General features: G+C 37.2%; 1 protein-coding gene across 6 annotated transcripts in view; it reads right to left on the reverse strand.

Annotated features, from left to right (window-relative positions):
- Positions 1 to 202: 202 nt before the first annotated feature.
- TDRD3 (tudor domain containing 3) overlaps positions 203 to 21,655 on the reverse strand; it is a 165,092-nt gene continuing 143,639 nt past the window's right edge. For 4 of the 6 annotated variants that reach the window (XM_039247281.1, XM_039247278.1, XM_039247284.1 and 1 more), the window contains 2 exons: positions 5,420 to 5,545; positions 203 to 462 (listed from right to left, as the gene is read on the reverse strand). In XM_039247281.1, coding sequence (XP_039103212.1) covers positions 5,429 to 5,545 — 117 coding nt within the window. In that variant the 3' untranslated portion in view covers positions 203 to 462; positions 5,420 to 5,428. Of the gene's footprint in view, positions 463 to 2,488; positions 2,529 to 5,419; positions 5,546 to 21,655 lie in introns of all 6 variants that reach the window. The other 2 variants (XM_039247280.1, XM_039247282.1) reach the window with 2 other exon arrangements.

Below are 21,655 nucleotides of genomic sequence, written 5' to 3' on the forward strand. Positions count from 1 at the left end.
CTTCCCAAGAGCTGCTAATTGGCTGTAGGTTGTTTTTGCATGACATGTGGCAAGCTGTGTCAGTCAGGTCATTCTGTAATTACAGGGAGGCAGGGGGCATCTTCAGTATGCTGTGATTGCTATGACAGTCTATGAGATGCGGTTGACACCAGACGAACAAGAAATATAATATTCAGCAAATAAGACAGACAGTAAAACAATGTACATAACAGCGCACGGGTTTTATTGGTGGCAGAAGAAAAGATTCTCTTTCACTTGTAAAAGGTACTTGCTTTAGTTAACTTAGTATTTTTTTCCCATTCTCTGAGTGGGCTGGATATTTTTCCCTCTAAAATCTGTTCTTCCATTCTCCAATAATAACATCCATCAGGGCTGCACCTTATTCTGCAGGGAAAGCAGGAGGTCTATCAGCAGGTTCTGACCAGGACGTTTCAGTCAGTGGCTCCTTTCTTCACAAAGACTCTATCTAAAAAGAGAGGAGGAAGGTGAGACTGGATCCTCAAACTGTCGTTTCAGCACTCAAGATACACTTCTGCTGAAACACAGGTAAAGGTGGAGCGCTTGTATAGACATTAAGAGATCTCAAGGAGAACACATTGGGCACTGCTGTCTAATTTATAGACACAATTTCTATAAATCAACACATACAAAAAACAATCTTCCAAAATAATTTTTCTTCTAGAAATTCTTAGAGTCCATGTATGTCATTGTGAGCCCTATTGCTGCTGGCATGCGATGTCAGGAATTTGGATTAACTGGATAGTATTTAACAGAGGACGGCCTAAAAGAGATATGCAGTCTCCCGATGAACCCCTTCTACCCACCTCCCGCCGCCCGCCTCCCTCTGTTTCCCCTTCGAACACGTCTGGATCGGTTCAGTCCACACAGGTAGTTGACGGGGGTCTGTCGCCTGTCCCCACCTGCTCCGGCTTTACTAGGCACGGCTCTAGGTGAACCTCTTTTGGGTGGTGATGACAGAAAGAGCTGACAGAAGCAGAGGGAGAAGCCTATTTGCCCTGGTCACATTCAGCCTCCGGCACGAAAAGGACGAGGGCGGGGACTGGGGCGCTTCGGAGTAATGGCCTCTAGCTTGGGGGCATCCTGCTGAGGGGAAGGAGGCGGGGACAGAGCTTCCAACTGCGATCCTCACACGCTGCCTCTCCTACTGGCACCAGAGGGCTCCGCAAGGACTATCTTTAGAGCAATCACTTCTCTGACCCTGATTTGAAAAGTGTTGCAAAGGGGTACTGGACTACGTTAAAAAAAAAAAGAAAAAAAGACATTTAAAATGTATCTTTTACCAACTGAAAATGGTGTTAAGCTGGGATTTCAGAAAAAAACTGCCATTTAGGTAGTAAGTCTGTGCGTAGTTCTTGGTCTCGTGGTTTCTGGCTGATATGTGAAAGCATGAAGACCGTTCTTTCACCATGCATATAAGAGACGAGAAGGGAATACTCTAAGCGAGTCAGCCTTTATTAGACCACTTCGGGTGCTGAGCCTTAGCCTTGGTGGCCCAGGGCAGGAAAGGGGGACTTCACGCTGCTGTGTCTTACAGTCTTCCCACCTGTGGCCTCCATTCCTCTCTCTTCACAGCAGGACACGACACTCTTCCTGGGAATGCTGCGATAGCTTCTGACAAGGCTTTCCCATGATCACAGGGCTGTAACCCATCCAATACCCAACAGTTGGATTTCCTAAGCTTAATTTTGATCATATCACCCTTATTCAGAAGCTCATTATCACCGAACACGTCAAACTCTTAATGCGTCTCAAGCCGCAGTCTTGTGTCACCACCAATCAGTACGTTTAATGTGCACCTTTTGGGTTCACACATTCTGCTGGAAGCTGCTTCTTGTGACCCCTGTCCCGCCCCCTCTTTCAGTGCTCCTCCACCTTCAGGATGTCTTCAGGGGACTCCACCACGAAAATGAAGCTTCACACTTATTCTGAGGCCTGCCCCTACTAACTGGTATCTAGTTCCCAGGACTCCAGTCATGTCAGAAATCTCTTCAAATGCACATAGTTGTGGTCAGTTTCACTGATGAAAGAACTAAGTATAATTTCCCCATCCATATCTACTCATATTTCTGAGTTGTCTGTGACTACTATGACAAGTCCAGGAAAGAGAAGTTTGGAGTTGGGGCCCTCTCTCCCCTCAAGGCTCAGATCTGACTCGCCACCCCTCTGTCTCAGACTTGGGCCTATTTGCCCACATTGCTCCCCGGAGATCTCCTCTCACCTTGCCCGGCCTCCCAGGCGTCTCCTGCTCTTACTAGTCACTGATGGTGTGCTTAGGACCAAGGCCAAGTAGAACCCAGTTCCCTCTCCTCCTCCATGGAAGTGTATGTGCATGTGAGGAGGTGGTGGTGGTGGGACGGAGGGCTTAAAAAAAACACCTTTAAGGACAATCAAGGAATGTGTAAGTTGCATAAAATACAAAATTTTACCAGGAACCTTATGAAAATATACTTATTTAAAAAACACTTACTGAACAGCTACTATGTGTCATTCATCACCTAGCAAAGTACCTGAAACATTAAAAAAAAGTAGGACTATGAAATTATGGACTTTTTTAAAAGTGAGAATAGAAAGTGCCCTAAGTGCTTCTTACTATCTTGAATAATTTTAGATAACAAAACCTGAGAAAAATTTCAGCACATATTAGAATTCATACTTATATCTGCTGGAAGTCAAATGGCTGGCTACAATGTATATCTTCTTGTTAAATGCTTAAGTTATGGAAACCAGGAATGAGGAAATAATCTCTTTTCCCTCAAGAAGAAAATAAGCTATTCGGTTGCATGGCAAGAACCAGAAGTGTAATTCTTACTATTGTGGAACCTCCCGTTCAAAGACAGTTAAGATATCAAAAAGATAATTGTACTTCAAAATCTTTTTATGTTTGAATTAAAATAAAAAATAATAATTTTTTCAACCAAGATCACGTCTTGATTATTTATTTATTTTTCAGAGTAAACTTTGTAGTGAGAGGTTTCTTAGTGATATCATCATGAAACTGCCCCCCACCAGCAAAATCATTCTTGTCGAAGTCAGGGCTCCAGACTGCCTGTGTCACACGTTTCCCACGTCAACAGTACAATCCAAAGCAAGCATCTGGGAAAAATGGGCTCTTTAACCTGGGGAACAGAAAACCGCTAACATCATGATGTTTCAGTTGACTGGGAACAGTCTGCACTGTGCTGTTTAGTATCAATGAGCTACAATCACTGTGGGGTGATGGCCCCAGATCTAAGCAGTATGCTCTTTTCCAGAGGGAATTTTCCAGGGAAGCCTAACCTAGAAAACTTATGAAAGAAACTAAAGAAGGGCCAAGAGGACGGAGCTGCAGGCTTCTGGCTGCAGCCTTGCGCACCCTCATGACCTCTCTACTGGCCGACTCCACCTTCTATCCTGCAGCCTCAGGACACCTCTGAAGAGTTCCAGTCCTTAACCTGCTGCTAGGCAACCATGGCCCTAGAACAATCAGGAAGTTGAGAACCTTTGGCTCTGTTTATAAAAAATATTTTTAATGTTTTATCTATTTTTGAGAGAGAAAGAGAGAGAAAGAGTGCCAGCGGGGGAGGGGCAGAGAGAGAGAGAGAAGGGGAGACACAAAATCTGAAACAGGCTCCAGGCTCTGGGCTGTCAGCGCAGAGCCCGACACGGGGCTCAAACTCACAAACTGCTAGATCACGGCCTGAGCCAATATCGGAGGCTTACCAGAGGGAGCCACCCGGGCGCCCCACTTCCGCCTTATTTTAAAACCTTGTTTTAAACAATTTAGAAACCCTCAGAAATTGCTGTGAGGCAATTCTCAGTTTTCATTCACCTTAAAAGTGATATGACAGTAGGCACACTGAACTTATGTTAAAAGGGGATGTTGAGTCCTGCACAATGTAAAGTTGTGGACGTCCTTACATATACTTTGATTCTGCTTTGGTCAGTTCCTGCTATAGAAAAATGCCCAAAGTCGAGAAGTAGCCCTATGATACTGCAGGTGGTAGGTTGCTTCTGTTTACTCGATGGCCTTGTATGAAGCACAAAGAAAAGCCAGCGATAAGAGGAAAAAGATGCAACTCTGGCCAGCTCTGGTAAATCAGCAGGCAGGGAGCATCAGACTTGCACTTCAGGCAGACTACTACATAAGCAGCTAAGGACTAGAAAATAGAAGAAAACCTTCCTTCATTTCGGATGACAGCACTAATTTGTAAACCAGTGAAGGGGCTCCGGAAAAGCAGAAGGCTGCCCAGCACAAACACAATGTGAGACACATGTAATTTCAAATTTCCCTCTAGACTCATTAAAAAAGGTACAAATAGGTGAAAGTAAGTAACCTTAATGACATATTTTATGTAATCCGATCTATCAAAAATATTCTCATTTCAATACATAAATACTGCAAATTACTAATATTTTACTTTTTTAAACTAAGTCTTTAAAACCTGATGTGCATTTTTCATTTACAGAACATCTCAATTCAGACTAGCTACATTTCAAGTGCTAAAAAGCCACAGCTGGTTTGAAAAATTGAGAGAGTCACTTGGGGGGGCGGGGGATACATGTGGATAACAACCTTAACAAAATGAATAGCTGAAATGAGAAATTGAGAACCATTTCTTTAAATTCTCAATGGTCTTGTTACTGAGAAGAGACTGAGAAAAAGATATAGTTAAGTCTAAAATAGTCTCGTAGTCCTTACAGTGATATATAACAAAAGCTGTAATGGGAAAACTGAATATATTCAAAAATCCTGCCATAATGAAAAAACAGAAATGTTACCAAAGATGACAAAAGTATTACCTTCTAATAACACGTTAAAAAATAAGTTCTTTGTTGATCAAAATGAGATGCCTTAGATTGCTCCCATAATTTTCTGACATTTTGTTATATTTCTCTTCCTTCCTATTGAAGATGATTTCCAGGTAACACGTCTCTGAAACTCTAAGATGAAAGTTTCTGGATCGATAGCACAGAGCCCCCACATCACATCTCAGTAAGCAATCATGTTACCTTCATCCAATTCCTGAAGATACACTATGAAACATTTCCTCTTTCTTGAAAAGGACTGAAATTAGTTAAACAATAAAAAACAATCATCCAAGTTGGTAATTATCAGGTCCTTTGCTTCCCTTTATTTTCTTCCTGCTTTCAAACTTACTGACATTTCCCTGATTGGCATCACCTCTGATAGGAGAGAGTAAGTATAGAGAAAAAGGGGGGGTTAGGGGTTACATTTGTGAGGAAGCATTCGGTGGGAAAGTAGCTTGTAACTATGCATAATCTTACATACATTATGACTGAAAGGTCTGAAATGTCAGTTTTTTCTATGATGTTATGAAATGTTAATCATTGGACTTACATATTTAGCATAAATAGCATCTTTCTTTATATGGAAACCACCTCACAATGTCAACTTTACCTTCTCATATTAGTTCCGTGCCCGGGGAGGTTGGTAGAACTGCTGTGTGGGCCGAGTGGATCTTCTTGGCTGACCATCACCTCCTCTGCGGAACTCGAGTGTTTGGTCGTAGGTGCCTTCTTCCTCCTATTTGCAAAGAGCGGCGATTTAAACATGTTCAAAATAGCTCCAAGTTTCCTAAGTTAATAGCTTTCTGGTGCCGATTTTGGTATGCCCTCTTAAGCTGCCTTGGGATTCACATCTGTCAACTTTTATAACAGAGGGAGGCAAGGGGAAAGAAAAAAAATAAAGGCAGGGACACTGTTAAAAATCTTTTGGTCCTTGATAACAGAGAAATGAACTTGACAGTGGAAAGATCAGAATCGAATTTAATTCTAGAAAAGGAAACTATCTCCACGTAATAGCATGATTACCTCACCAAATGCTTTGACACAAGGGCGTGGAAACACAGAAAAGCAAGTATTATAATAAAAAATTTTCCTGAATATTTGGGCTTCTAAACATTTTTAGGTATTTGTCATGGAAGGGGATGTTGGTAAGATATGGAAAAGGGGATGAAGAGCCAGAGGATGTTCACCAGCTGTCTGTCCTCCTCTGATGAAATCTCCAACATCATTAACAACCTTACATCTAGAGACAGGAAAAAATAATGGACTGGAATGAGGAGGGAAATACAATTTACATATAAAGAAAGCTTCATGCAAGACATAGCAATCACCACAGTGAGACACAAACTCTTTTCTTCTCATTTTTTTTCTTATTGAGGGGATACATCTATCAGCTCAAGGAATAGCATGGAAAATTAGGATAAGCAGATTAAACAGCAGAAAGAATAGAGTTAATTACAATATTTGAAAAGAACTTAGAAGCAACAGAAATGTAGCCAAAGCCACACTGGTTTCTTACTGAGTGCTGCCACCCTGTTATTTCAGGATTTTTAAATTAATGCAGCTATGAAGTATGTTCCCTCTTAACGACAGAAAAAAACGGCTCTCGGTTTTGTTTATGAAAGAAACAGCATCTATTTCAAAAGTAGAGTTTAAATTCCAACTGAATTATCAGAGCACAATAATTTGCATGATTTTGGCAATGTGCCTGTCCCATTTGTTCCTCCTCTTCACTTTATCTCTGAATCATCTTTCCCAAAAGACTGCTTTCCTTTGACCCTATTAATAACATAAAAATTTTTATGAGAGACTGAGTTCTGTTCTTCAAATTTTACAGATCCAACTATTACAATTTTACCTGAGAAGCAGAAAGATGCTAAGATAATTTGATCAAATTCTATTATTTAGAAATGATTATTTAATATACGGCACGAACATAACTCCTATTCTTAGGCATCCTCCATGGTATTCTTAAGAAAGAACCGTTATTTCCATTTTATACAAAGGACACTGAAGCCCAGGAAAACTTTGTGACTTTGTCCTAATACTTCTAAGGCAAACCTGGGTTTTGATTCAAATGCAACTGCTTAAATCTTTACATCTCAGTCTGCATGTAAAAGAAATAAACCAACAGCCAAAAATAATGATCATCCTCAGGGGCCATCATCACCTAAACAAGAGAATGGAGAAATTCGACAAAGTATCAGCATAACTCAATAACTGCCTTTTAGAGACAAGCTTCCAAGTTAGCTCTCCTTTCCTATGTCCCTTTCATTGACAATCAATCTCAAAATGGTTAGAAGTGTCAGATATTAGGTCTGTAATTTAGTAAAGCAATTAAATGCAAGAAGAACAAATTAAAAGATGTTCAGGAAAGGAGAGAATTATTTTTTATTATTCTAGTCACGGTTCTGAATGATGGTGGTCAAATATTATGGCTAAATTTGAAAAAAGCTATTTAATTTTATGACACACGACAACATTTGAAGTTTTGTATATTAACTGGAAAGAATGAAAACATATTTGTTACTATAGTAGATGAAGTAATTATTTCAGGAATTAGAATGGAATGCCTTTTTTTCCCCCTACATAACCCACTGTAGAATGGCTTAGAGGACATCTAAAAATCTATAATTTATCAATAGAAAACACTGTTAAAGTAGGAAGCTACATTTATTGAGTGAGGGACCTGGATCTATATGGTATGGCACTGCTATTTGAGAAGCTGTCTCTAGGTGTGTAAGATTCACGGACTGTGCTAGCCAGAGACAATTAAATGGTATTATAAAGATGACTGACCATGCGATTTCCTTCATGTTATTTGATGTCTTCACAATGTTTTTATACAAGAGAGAAGCAAAAAATAAAAATGATTCTGACAGCTTGGTTTTCAGTGATTGTCAAAGGCACAATCTTGCCTTCTTAACTTTTAAATGTTCCTCTTGCAGAGTAATTGAGGGCAAACCTGGTCACCCATGCCAACTACTTCCTATATTCCATAGCTAGTAATTTTTAGCACTGAAGGAATACCTCTTTCTATTTTATATAATTACACAGCTCAACTTAATAGATGAGTTTACTTGGAGTCATCTTTGAATGACATTTATACCTAGTTCTTCCTTCTAACTTTTCTTCTTTTAGGTTTTGCTACTCTGTAATATATTTAATCTTGAAAAAAAAATATGATAGTTCACAAACATCTGACACTCAGGGTGCCTGGGTGGCTCAATTGGTGAAACGTCTGACTTTGGCTCAGGTCATGATCTCACGGTTCGTGGGTTCGAGCCCCACATCGGGTTCTGTGCTGACAGCTAGCTCAGAGCCGGGAGCCTGCTTCAGATTCTGTGTCTCCCTCTCTCTCTGACCTTCCCCTGCTTGCTTTCTCTCTCTCTCTCTCTATCTCAGAAATAAAAATAAAATAAAAAAGAAAAACATTAAAAATCTGACACTATGAGCTGGCACAGTCCTGGGAGGCCATATAGTCTGTCCCTCCCCTTAGATCTGACATACAAGGAATCTCTAAACCCTGAGAGGCAAACTCATTTTTCAGTGTCACACAGCGTATTCAAGGAAGACTCAGGACCAGCGCCATTCTGTTTCTGACTCTCAGGCAAGATTCTTTAAAAACCCTGTGATAACTTTCATAAAATGAAACTGACCAAAGTCATCTTCACCTAAACTTTGAGATTCAGAACTATTTTATTGGGACTTAAATTTTTGCCCACCTAAGCCATGTTTTCAGATTAAACTTAGTTTAAAAATACTACATAACTAATATTCAAAATGCATCCTCTTTACATGTCAATTATTACTAGTTTATTGCTCCTTTTAATGAGAAGATACAGAATGCAATAATCACTGTTTTATCAAGCATGAATGGAATGATATTCTGAAGAAAATAAAAAGTCCACCAGTGCAAAAAAGAGACGAACAAGTTCGTCTATAAAACATGCTTGACAGGTCACATCTTTCTTGTGTATGATCTTCAGTCTCTTACTACTGTATACTATATCTGGAGTGAGAACACAACTACATATTCCCTCACTTATAAATGAGCTCTGGTACAAAAGCTCATTGTAAATCAGTCACTGGGAACCTGGAATGTACCTCAGTAAAAGATATACAACATTTACACAGAGGTCAGGTTCTCTGTTCTACAAGGTGAAGTGCAAAAAGCAAACAAACAAACCAAAAAAACACAAAAAACCCCCAATAACCCAAAAAGCAAGGTGAAGTACAACTAACCATACCCATGAGTATTTTAAGGAAGGTGTTGGATCAGTGGTTCTCAACTGAAAGTGATTTTGCCCCCCAAGGGACATTAGCCACTGTCTGGAGACATTTTTGGTTGCTACATCTGACAGATGCTACTGGCATCTACTGGGTTCGGAGATATTTTGGGTTGTTACAAACTGAGAGGATAGGGTATAGGAGAGCTGTAACTACGTCTAATGGGTGGAGGCCAACGATGTCACTAAATATCCTACAAGACGCAGGGCAGTCTATACAACAAAGAATTACCCAGTCCTAATGCCAATGGTGTCAGGGTTGAGAAGCCCTAGGCTAGGCCAATGGAGGAAGAGGAAACTTCCCAGTCCTAAGTGCCAGCCTGGATAAGAATTCTAAATTCAGGAAGTTTGGGTTTGCTACCTTTCTGCCTCTGTCTCTAAGGCCTAAACGCTAACCCAAGTATCTCTGGAAATTTTGTTCGGGGTGGGAGCTCTATTTGCCAACAATGCTACATTTTCCTCTGCTTCAGTGACACGTTCATAGATCTTATGTTAAATTCTCATTCCTTCAGCATTTTCCCACAACCACGGCTCTGTGAGGAGACAATCAGAGATTCATTTGGTTGGCAAGAGTGGGGAGCAGGGATGGCAATTCTCTTCATAAAAAAAACTTATGAATATTGTCACACATCCTTTAATACGTATTTTGTGTGTAATTTGATAAAATTTCTTCTAGTCAGTTCCCTCTCACAGAATTTGTATAGTAGTCACACAAACATAATCCAGCATATGAAATGTATACCATGCACTCTCAACAATAAGCTTTGAAATTTAGGATATTTTCAATAATGAAATGCTGATGAGGACATAGCTCCTTCAGTGATTCACATATGAACCACTCACTCTATGAATTTTGCCTGCCTGGTGAGCTTATAGAAATATAAACTGATTTTAATATAAAACCTAAACAAAAGACAAACTTGCTTTCCCAAAACATCATATAATAAAGGAAAAACTGTGGAAACAGTAAAAAGATTGGAGTTGGGCAGGGTCAGGGAGAAAGGGAGATACATGGCAGAGCACAGGGGATTTTTAGGGCAGTGAAACCATCCTGTTATGATACTATTATGGTAGATACATGTTATTATGCATTTGTCTAAACCCACAGAATGTATATACCAACAATGAATCCCAATGTGAACTATGGATTATGGGCAATGATGTGTCATGTAGATTTATCAGTTATAACAAATGTACTACTCTAGTGGGAGATGTCGATAATGGGGGAGGCTGGGGTGGGGGGAGGAAGGGAGCATATGGAAAGTCACTGTATCTTCCTTTCAGAGGAATCAAAACTGCTTTGAAAAATAAAGTATATTAAAATATAGGCTGTAAAATAGGCCATGTTAGTGATACTTTGTGCCTTCTATAGTGCTGATGATGTGGTAGATACTTAATATTTGATAGAATGTTTCTTGATCTGCCTTATTAAAATGGTACATTTCAATCCATTCAGATTCTTCCTGTGGTTATCAGTAACTAGAATATGACAATTAAATTTCTTTCATCCTTGGATGCTATGAGGATGAATTAATGTGTGAAAGCCACTTTGAAGTTTATGGAGCTTTCTGAATTGATTTTAGGTTGTGCTCAATTTTGATTATACCTTGGATATTTATAACATTTCCTCCTTATTCCCACTGAAACTTTGACCTTTGATTTTCCATTTCAGTCCAAACAGGTGAAGTAAAGTATCTCTGCCTCATTCAAAAATAGGAACAAAAAAATCATGTAATGGGCCTGAAAGGAAGAATTAAAAATATTTTTAAGCGACCTATTTTAGTCAATTTTACTAACATTCCATTATATTAGAGTGACTTAAAACTGAATGTAAAAGCTGGATTGGTTTTTATTTTCTGTGAAGGTTATGTATAACGTGTGCCCACTAGAATCAAGTATTATGATCAACACTGAACTTAATTTACCAATTATTCTTGTTTAAGAAATATGTTCCAATTGAGTATTTACAGCTCCATCACAAAACAAACCAGGCTTGTGGTAGCCTGGAACCACAAACTATAAAACAGAAAGTTTCTGTAAAGAACAGTAACCCAAATAACTAAAAACTATTACATGCTCAAGGAATCAGTACCATAATCTGAGCTAGAACACAGGTCTTCTGATTCACAGTGCTGTCTGCCTTTCACTCTGCTCCCAAGTAATGAAGGTGAGGAATATAGTTATAATGAATTTCAGAATTGGAAGAGGAATTGGAGATAATCAAATTGAGCAGATTAAATTTAAAAACTTATTAGAATTACTGTAAATATTTTGGGTAAATGTGGCACTCTTGCTTCATATGAAATTCTGTATAGACTTTCACTCTAAAGGAGATGGGGCCAGGTTAGAGTGAGTGTTTTATTACACGTGTATGCAAGCAGTGTTCCCTGGGCTTTCTCTGCCTGGTCCCTCAGAGCTCTGTAGCTCCCTATGGCACAAGAATTAACCCCATCTCGCTCAGCCCCTGCTGTACACCGGTAACTAGCTGGGTCGACTGACTTGATGAATATAAGAAAGTGAGCTGGTGGAAGGATAGGAACCGAAATGTAGGCCTCTGGCTCAGAGTTCAGAACCCTTATGCCTTTGCCTTCTATCACAGAGAAAACCTAAACTCTTCTTTTGACTTCTATGAATTAGAATGCCTCAATTCAATACCAAATGCCTCATCTGGTAATGAAACTTCCACACCTAGATGGGGGGAGTGGGGGAATCTCAGGTTCACTAACATATGAGAAAGTCATTACATATAACCAAAATAAGTAAATTTTATAATAGACTAATTTCTCCATGTTTGAAACTTTAAGTAAAAGAAGATACCATTTTAGAATTATGCCATTTAGAATTACAGTCTTTTCTTCCCTCAGAGCAGATGTAAGATCATCTCTTTAATATGTACCTGGTCAAAGAATATTTTATTTAAACCAGATATTTTATAGCAAAAAAGAAAAACACTGATTCAAGACAAAAAAAAATCTGATTCAAAATCTAATTACTAAACAACTGTTCCAAAATACATGGCTGACAGAACCCAGTGCTTTCATTCCTGTATCATGCAGGATTTCAGGAGAAAAGTGAGACATTTCACTGTGGTTCTGATCTTCTCTTTTCAGAAAAGAGTATATTTTTTATAGTTATATAAAAATTGAAATTGTTGATGATTCTATAAGATATTAGGAAATTATCAGAATCCTTAGTTCAAGAATTTTACTCTATGCCTTGCCAGCTAGAGCACAACCTAAATAAGACAACTAAACTTTAACACAGAAGAAAACTAGATGTTTAAATGACAGTAAAAGCAAACACAGTACTATTCATCACAGTCCCTCCTCTAGTATGATTAAGATCACCAACCCTTTCATATAAAGTAGACAAGCCATTTTTGGCAGCTTAGGCACTTAAGGAAATTGAGCTGAACTTCAAAATGCTGCCTTCATATTTTAACTATGAGGATATGAAAAAGAGACTAGTAAACATGTCACCCTTATCAAATTGCAAATGATAAAAGTATAGACATTCCTACATTCAAAAACACACCTGAGTTTATTTACAACTCGGGACAGTTTATTCTAAGGGAATGGATGTTTATTCTATTGTGTGTCTGGCATTTTGCACTCTATCTCATTTAATCCTTGCAACAGTACTTTGAATTACCTAATCTCACCATTCTACAGATGAAGAAACAAAGTAACTTACCGAAAGCTATATAAGTGGCCATGATTGAATAAGACCCTGGGCTGCCTACTCCAAAGTCCTTTCCATTGCAGCACATAGTGCATATTTACATATCTTGCTTCAGACAGTTTGGCTTAATTTTTACTAATAGCTAGCTTAAGATCATTTTTAAGTAAACAGATGGCCTCTGTCCCGAGGACTTGTCCTAGCACAAACATCATTTACTGGTCATAATCTTTGCTGAAACACGATAGTGAGGTCCAAAGAATGAATATATGGTTTATAAAAATGTACACCTCTCTAAAACTCATTGGCTGTTTTAGCTAAGGTTAACTAGATTCTAAAAGCTTGCCTAGAAATCAAGTTAGGGAGCATATCCTGCTCCCAAATCTGCCAGTCTACTCAAAGATTCCTTGAGAGATACTTCATGACATTGGTATTTGAGACCTCAGTCTCTTAAGTCAGATCCAAGTCTGAGTTGGGACTCTACCACTTTGAGTTACTCAACCTCTCTTGATCTCAGTTTTCTCACATAGAAAACAGTAATGAACTCATATGTTTACATGGAGAACTATCTGAGGTAATGCCTATATAGAGTTTATCAAATAAGACTTCTATGTTCTCTATTATTCTGAAATAAATAACCCTTTGACAATACAATGTACATGCCCCTTTCAATTAAACTATCTAGACTCAGAGACTTTGCTAAAATTTAGGAAGTTTGCTGCTAGAGTATTCCTCAGATTGCTTGGGGCAGATAAGGAAAGTGGAAGAGCCACTGAAAAAAATGAAAGAGCCAATGCACCAAGATTCTTGCCACACACTTTCCTTTTATACTGAAATTAAAAAAAAAATCTATACACTAAAACAAATAGTTTAGTATTCTAAATCACTCTATTGTCACCACGGGTTTTGTTTTTTTTGAGAGTTTTTTTTTTTTATTTATTACAGAGAAAAAAGAAAAGGAAATTAGAAAAGAAGCACTCCTGAAAATCAATAAAAAGTTATAGACTCTATTTGCATAAAATCTGAATTATTTTAAGAGGAAGCCAAAAATAAGTTAACATGATCAGCCTCTGTGAATATCTTGCCTTTAGATCATACCCTTGAAATTTTGGTAAATGCTATAAAAAGGAACTAGTTAGAAACATGATTTAAAAAGTTGTACAGCAATGACATTTAATAATAGAAAATGCCTCTCTATGTCTGTTGATCTGTTTTTAGGTCAATGCCTATAAATTATCTATGCAAAAGCAACTGCTTTCTCAAATATGCTAAGTGAACAAATATGTTTTAGAATATCTTATGGATAAGACATATGAGCACTAATCACAAGAGGTTAATCATTTCATTCTCATAATTTATATCATGTTTACATCTTAAATGGGAAGGCTAATATAACATAATTTAAGATAGGTTAACTAATTCTTTCTCTGAAAGTAATGATTTCTGCACCATAATGCCAAACCACTTCTTACTCTAAAAGTCAGCCTGATGCACATTATGTAACTGACCACCTGAGACAAACACTTATAGTATGATACAGTGACCTGTAATACAGATTTCAGAAATAGAAATAGAAAAAACAATCTCCATGTCAAATTGATGAAATATAGGTCAGATCTTTGCCATTAAAAAGTATGGAGGGTTAGAGGGGGGAGGGGACACATGACTTGACATACTTTATTTAACTATAAGAAAAAAAGTTGCCATGCCTAGTAACACAGAAATAAAATCACTGCTGATATTTTCACCCCCTTAGTGAAAGGAAAGGAAGACTGACAGGAAAAGAGTTAAATACTTAAATCTTAAAGCAGATAGCAGCCCAATACGACAAACATCATTTTACATTTAAATCTCATTCATACCTAAAAACCCATACTAACAAAATCTGCATAATGAACTAAAAATATTTCTCAGTGGTGAAATATAATGATAACAGATGTTTAGAAACCCTTACCCATTAACAGACCAGTTAACAAAGGCAGAGTTTGAGAAATGGGCAGTAGCCCAGGAGTCAGTGATCTGATCTCCATATAAGATCCATCCACCATCTTCAGATAACTCTGGTGAGGGGACTCAAGCTTTTTCAGGCTCTGTGTCCTGGACAACAAGGTACAAATCTGCATTTCCAGAAGTTCCACCTACATTTCTAATTGAGTATGTTTCCTCTGTCATATGAAAGATTTGAAACTATTTTAAAACAAGTGTTGTATCTCTCTTTAGTCTTCTATTTTCTAGAAGCAAAAGACTCAGCTTTTGGAATCACTTGTCAAATACTATTATTTCTACAATCTTCCATCATCTTGAATGTCTTTTATTTTATGCATTTTAATAGTTACTATTCTTTAGAATCCAGTTTTCAGAATAATATTCCATGTAGGGTCTGTGTGGAACATAATACGATTATTTCCCATAATGAACAAACTCTATATAAATCTATTAGTGCAATCTAGCCTTGCTTTAATGTTTTTGGCAGTTGCTCAATCACTATTTGTTCATATTGTGCTTGTCAACAAGCAGAGTCCCTATAACCTATTCGTAGGTCTATACCATTCTGTATTTGAAAATAATTCTTTCCCCAATATAAAGTCTCAAATTTTACTGCGGTTGAAATCCATACAGACACTATTATTTTGGAATAGTATTATCATTGGTGTATTCTGAATATATAATATTAAGTTAGTTTCTCTGACAAGTCATTTTAGTGATCCTTCCTTCCTTCCTATCTTCCTCTCTTTCTCCCTCTTTCTTTTGCATAGTGAAAATTAGGACTGCTGCGTAAAAGGGTAAGATCTAAACAGATGGCTAAAATGTAGTATAATCCTAGAACTAGATTCCAGGGACATTTAGAAGATGAAAAGAGAGTCTCAGTTTGATATTAAATTCTCTTAGCAATACAATAGTAAGTGAAAGGAATAGGTTGATTTTTTCTGCCCTATGTAAAATACTTTCTAGTTGATACTTCTACCCACATACATCTTCACTTTTCTATTCAAAATTCTCTAAATTCATGAGAGTTAAGGTTGAATAAGCTGTTTGAAAGATACCTTAATCAAAACAATGTATCACATTTTGAAGTACACATTTATTGCAATGCTGAATATTTTTACATACACTATTTCACTAAACTCCCACAAAAATCCTCAAGTAGTTTGGTATCATTTACAGGTAAAATGTAGCATCATCTGTGATGGTGTCAGTGAATCTGAAACCTGAATATCAGCTTTGCAACTTACTAGATCGAAGAATTTAGGCAAGTTACTTCATGACTCTTAACCTATATTTGTAGCTTTCCTTGCATGTAAAATGGGAATGCTAATAATTATTTCATAGGGTTCCTATAGATATTAAATTGGTTAATGCAGCTCAAGAGTTATACATGGTGCCTGGTGTGTAAGTGTTCCAATTATAACTAAGTTTTGAACAGAAGGACTGCAACCTTCACATTCTCAACCATTTATTCCCCTTTACTTCAATAAGGTAGTAGAGAAATAACATATCATCTTGCTGTTAACTAAATATTATCCGTATTCTCAGTATGCTTAAATTTATGGATTTCTTTTCCTCCCATTGAGATTTCAAAATGTTCAGTATATGAGGAATTAGCTTTAAAAACATCATTCTCTTTTCAAGTTTAGGAGACCTTCTCAATCATTTTTGACGGTTAGATGGGTGAAGAAAGAGAAAGGTATCACAAAAATTTTCTCTAAGAATAATAAGGGAGAGAAACTTACCTCTGTCAACTTAGGTAAAGGAAAATTAGACAGCATATCACCTGATTTAATCAAGCCTATTACACATATTATATTTTCCTGTAATAATACTATTTCTAGTTTACTGAAATTCAGGAATCCTGTTTTAGATGTTCAACAGATAATATACTCTTAAGAGTAATTTGTTCAGCATCTTGTACAAAGGAAAAACATAATGTTTGTTCTTATTAAATATGTGTTTTGTTCTTGTTCGAGAATGAAGCTATTTTTCCTTGTCCATAGAGCCATGGTGGAACAATGACAGCAAGGACAAATTAGGAAGTATAACAGAGTCAAAAAATTTTCTTAGGTTTCTCAACAGTAGTTAATATGTACCTCTCTGAAAAGAGTCAAGGTAAAACAATCCACTTTTTAAAAACTCTAAATTCATCCATAAGATTCTTTAAAGCATATTCCTTTACACAACTTAAGACTCCTCTCTTCTCTCTCCCATCCCCTGCCCACAGATGTAAGCTGCTTATTAAAGTAAAAAGGCAAATAGATCCTCTTGACTAGAAGAAAAGGATAGTAGACAATTAGTTATGATGTCATTATTGTACAAAAATTTGTAAAACTGAGAATTACTACTTAAGGCTCAACAAAGTATCAGTAAGACTAGGAAGGTTTATGGTACTCTTAACAGTTTATAAACTCTGAAAGTGTACAGTATATGATGGTAGTAAAATTTCACTTTCATGATATATGAATAAGGACATGACAGTCTTTTAAAAGCTGAACTGAAATGAGAAAAAGCCTGTCCAGGGTTAAACACTAATTTATGCAATCCCTGGTTCTGACAAGAATCCTGACAGCAGGATGGGCTGAGCTGCTTTGTGTCAGAGTTGCCAACTTATGAAGGCTATTACAAACATCAGACTTCAAAAGTGTGAAGGAAAATGGTTTTGCATAAAGAAAATGATGGAAATTTTATAGCTTTGCAGGCAATACTATTCACTTAAAGGAACTCAGCTCTTTTATTTCTGTGGGAAAAACTAGCTCACTTTTAAAAGATTTGTGGATTATTATATTAGGATTGCATTTTAAACATCCTAATGCAGAAGTTCATTACACTAGTAACATTCTAATAGAAAAGAACATTTTAAAAAGAAGTGTAAAAGAAAAGGAATTAATTTGAAGAAAAAGGTGGTACAGAGAAGCAGTCTGGGTTTCCTTCGAAGAGGGATAATTTGGGATGGACACCCAACTCCTGATTTGAAAGTTCCAATCAGTAGCTGCTGATGTTGCAATCTAGGATCAACAAAAGTCACTTTAAAGAGATGGGCAGTGAGGAAAGCTGCTCTTTCCAAAGCCTTGAGGGAAAACTAAAGAAATGGAATCAACAGTGATTAAAAACCTATGTGCGAGGCATTTCAATCATTCAATGACTGAAAAAAATATTCATTGAGGAGCTACTATGATTCTTACATCAACCCTATCAAATTGCATTATTTTTATTGCTTCAGAAGAGAAAGCAAAACTGAGGTTAAAAAAGATGATTTATCTTGCCCAGGTCATGTGGCTCTTTCCACACATCCCAGGAGATGCGGAGGCTGAACAAGAGAATTAGATTGATCACATTAAACTCTCTGAAGTTTATACAAAAAGATCAAAATCAGGTGCTTTCCATCTAAGTTGCATTTTAAGCACATCGTGAAATTAATAAAATAAAGTAGATATAATGATATTTAGGTGCTACAGTTCTTCCTGTAAAAAAAATTATCTATAATGCTATCTACTCTGAAGGACTCAATTGAGAGAACAAAAGACCGTGAAGTGGTTACACTCTCCATAAACAGCTACTATACTTTACATGAATTAATGTAAATAAAGAGCTTAGACTCATTTCTCGTCAAAATTAAGTGTTCAATAAGTGTTAATACTTCACAAATGTAAAATTCTATTCTTTATAATGCTGCATAAAAGATAAACGGTTTTTCTTTCACTGGTTCAAGCCAAGCAATTTGACTATATTATCCTAGTGAATTATAGAAGTTGAAAACCTAACACACAATCCTAACTGAGCCTCCAGGTGACAGTTTACATTTCCAAAGTGATTCTTACAATTATTGGTGTTAATAACCAATGTCAAATATAAATAAGAGGCTGAGTATCTGGTCAATTAGCAACATGCTCATTTTTCTTCCAATGAAGAAAGGAACCCAGGGGCAATCTTCTTTACTGGGACAAATCCTACCAGCCGACCAAATATAGTAATTGTCTTTAGAAAATTCATCCAAGTTAATGTTCCCCATCTTGAATCTATAGACAAGGAGCATTAACACTCCTGAGAACATGACTACTGAGAAGAAAATTTAACAAAGCAATAAAATGTACCAATACAAATTATTACATATTCCAAGATATTTATCCTCAGGGGCTTAGATTAACACAAATAATTCTGTTGTATACTTAACTGTCGAGGTTTTAACTTTACCTAAGAACTTTAATTTTTTTAAATTAAGGGATGTTCCTTATTTAATAGATTTCAAAATTTGATACATCTTATAATATTATGCTTCTCTGTTTGAGTGTTTATCACATTCAGCATCATAAACTTGAGACAGACTATTTTTCTAAGTTCTCTCTGCTCTCAGTGAGAGACTAGAAGTTAGTTGGGCTCTTTTTAGAAACTTGATCAATAGCGTAGTGTGGTATGTCCATGACGGGCCATTCCCTTCAGTGCCAAGAGTATTCCATGGTAGTTTATAAGTTAACTCTAAGATTGTGGAGAGCATATGTTCTTAACATGGATTAGCTAGTTTTTTTTTTTTATATAGATTTTTTTTTAATTTTTTTTTTAATGTTTTATTTATTTCTAGGAGAGAGAGAGAGAGACAGCGTGAGCAGGGGAGGGTCAGAGAGAGAGGGAGATACAGACTCTGAAACAGGCTCCAGGCTCTGAGCTGGCAGTCAGCACAGAGCCCGACGTGGGGCTCGAACCCATGAACCGCGAGATCATGACCTAAGCGAAAGTCGGACGCTTAACCGACTAAGCCACCCAGGCGCCCCATGGATTAGCTAGTTTTATTTGGATTTTGTTTTATACTTCCATAGCTAGTAAGGGCCAGCTCTTTATAACTGTCATACAAAAACTGTGATGAGCATTAAAAAAAAATTCCTCATTTAAAATTGTGTTCCTGTTAGGAAAATCTCTCTCCATGAAAGGGTAAAAAATAAATGGACAGGTCAATGGAAAAGATGAGGTCTCATGAGGTTAAACAGGTTTTTAAAAAAAATTTCCTACCTTATTTTATTCTCTAAATGAACAATATAGTAACTATCACACCTTTTAAAACTCCAGTATCTTTCATGTGCTCTCATGAGTACACACACACACACATACACACACACACGCACACGATGTCTTAGAATGTTCAAGTACCTAATTAACATTTTTATCTATTTAATATATCACCACCTGGCATCAAGATGAGCTCAAGAAGTCCTGAAACTTTGTTAAAACTCCTAGGATTATATTAGCGTTAATGGTTTAGGTATAAGCTTCACAGTGCACTTTCCAATACTAAATTTTGCTGAGGTCACAGGGCAATAATATAGTCATTATGTTTATGCAGACTTTCAAATATCAGATTCCTAGTGAAAACCTCTACTGAAAACTGGCCAGGGGTAAACTGTTAGTTTCTGCTTAATAAACATGGAAAGTTCTTCTCATTTGTATATCCACTTAAACTTGTCTCGTAGCTACTAAAAGACTAGAGACAGAGAATGAAGTGTTGCAGTGCTGTACACGTGATTTTTACTAAGGGTTGAAAATTTCTGCTGTGAAAATACATTCTTGGTCAACTCCCTCTGTCATGTTCCTGGGCATTTTCTAAATCTTTACCGTGCTCTTCAAAATTCTTCTCCTATTCTTGACCTCATTACTTTCAACTGATGACCTGATTCCATTTCAGGTCTCTTCAGAGAAGAGAGTTCATTAGAGTTATTCAGCTTCCTTTCCTGAAACCCAACAACTTAACTTCACTCACATCTTTATTTACTTCTTTCTCCTCCTTTCTATAGTGTTCCTCAATATAACTGAAATCACATGTTATTGTGCCCCACTTTCTTACCATGGCCTGAATTTTTAGAAATCTTTACTCTCATTTTTACAAGCTCTCCTTCCTTCTTTGCTTCACTGTGCCTTTGATGTAAACATGCTTGGGAATTTCCCTTGAGCTCCTTTACTCTTTATTCTCATCTTTGCTCTTTTTCTTTACAACCAACATCTTAAAAGTGGCCTACACTTCATTTTCTTTTATCCCATTCTCAAGAAACCCTAAGTTGTGATAGTCCTGCAGCATTCCACTGGAAATGCATTCTACCAGTCACCTACTGATTGCCAAATCCACTAGGAACTTTGTGGTAGTCTTCACTGATGTTCCCAGCATTGTATATCATGAATTCAGTGGTCATCCCTATTGCCTAAACCCCTGTCCTCCCTGGCCAGACCTTCTCAATGCCTCTACTCACCCCTTAACTAATCCTCCAGAAGTCTGACCCCTTTGTCCTTGTCTTTCTTTTTTTGCACACTTTCTCTAGGCAATCTCACCCATACTCTTTACTTTTGCCTACATTCTGATGATTCCAAGATCTCAACCTCTTGCCTTAACTATTGCAATAACTGGTCTCCCTGCTCTCTGCTTTCACTGAAACCCATTTTCTATAACTAGGGCAATACCCTCTTAAATCAAAGATCACACGAGTGGTAGGTAAGTACAGATTAAAGAAGTTTTTCATAGGAGAAATGAATATGACACTCTCCTCCCTAAAAGTCTTCAATAGTCCCTATTCTGAGGGATAAAATTCAAACTTCTCACCATAACCCTACTCTTCAGCCTTTGACCCCATCTGCCTTTGCAACCTCATCTACTGACATTTACTACACCCACCTGTACTGTTGCCAACACACCTTGCCCTGCCATACTCTCTAGAATTTCCCTGATTTTTTTTACTTTCCTCCCTTTTTTCCCCAGACTAAGTTCCTTTCATGACTTTCAAGATTCACATTAAACTTCATTAATCCAGAGTTAACAAGTATTTACTGAGAGTCCCTTATGTTGCCAGTACTGTTCTGAATGCTGAATTATTTGCTGTGACAAAGTGTCTGTTCTCACACTGACTTTACTTAGG

This window comes from Hyaena hyaena, unplaced genomic scaffold, assembly GCF_003009895.1.
Source record: "Hyaena hyaena isolate Hyena2069 unplaced genomic scaffold, ASM300989v1 scaffold_293, whole genome shotgun sequence".
NCBI classification, from domain to species: domain Eukaryota; kingdom Metazoa; phylum Chordata; class Mammalia; order Carnivora; family Hyaenidae; genus Hyaena; species Hyaena hyaena.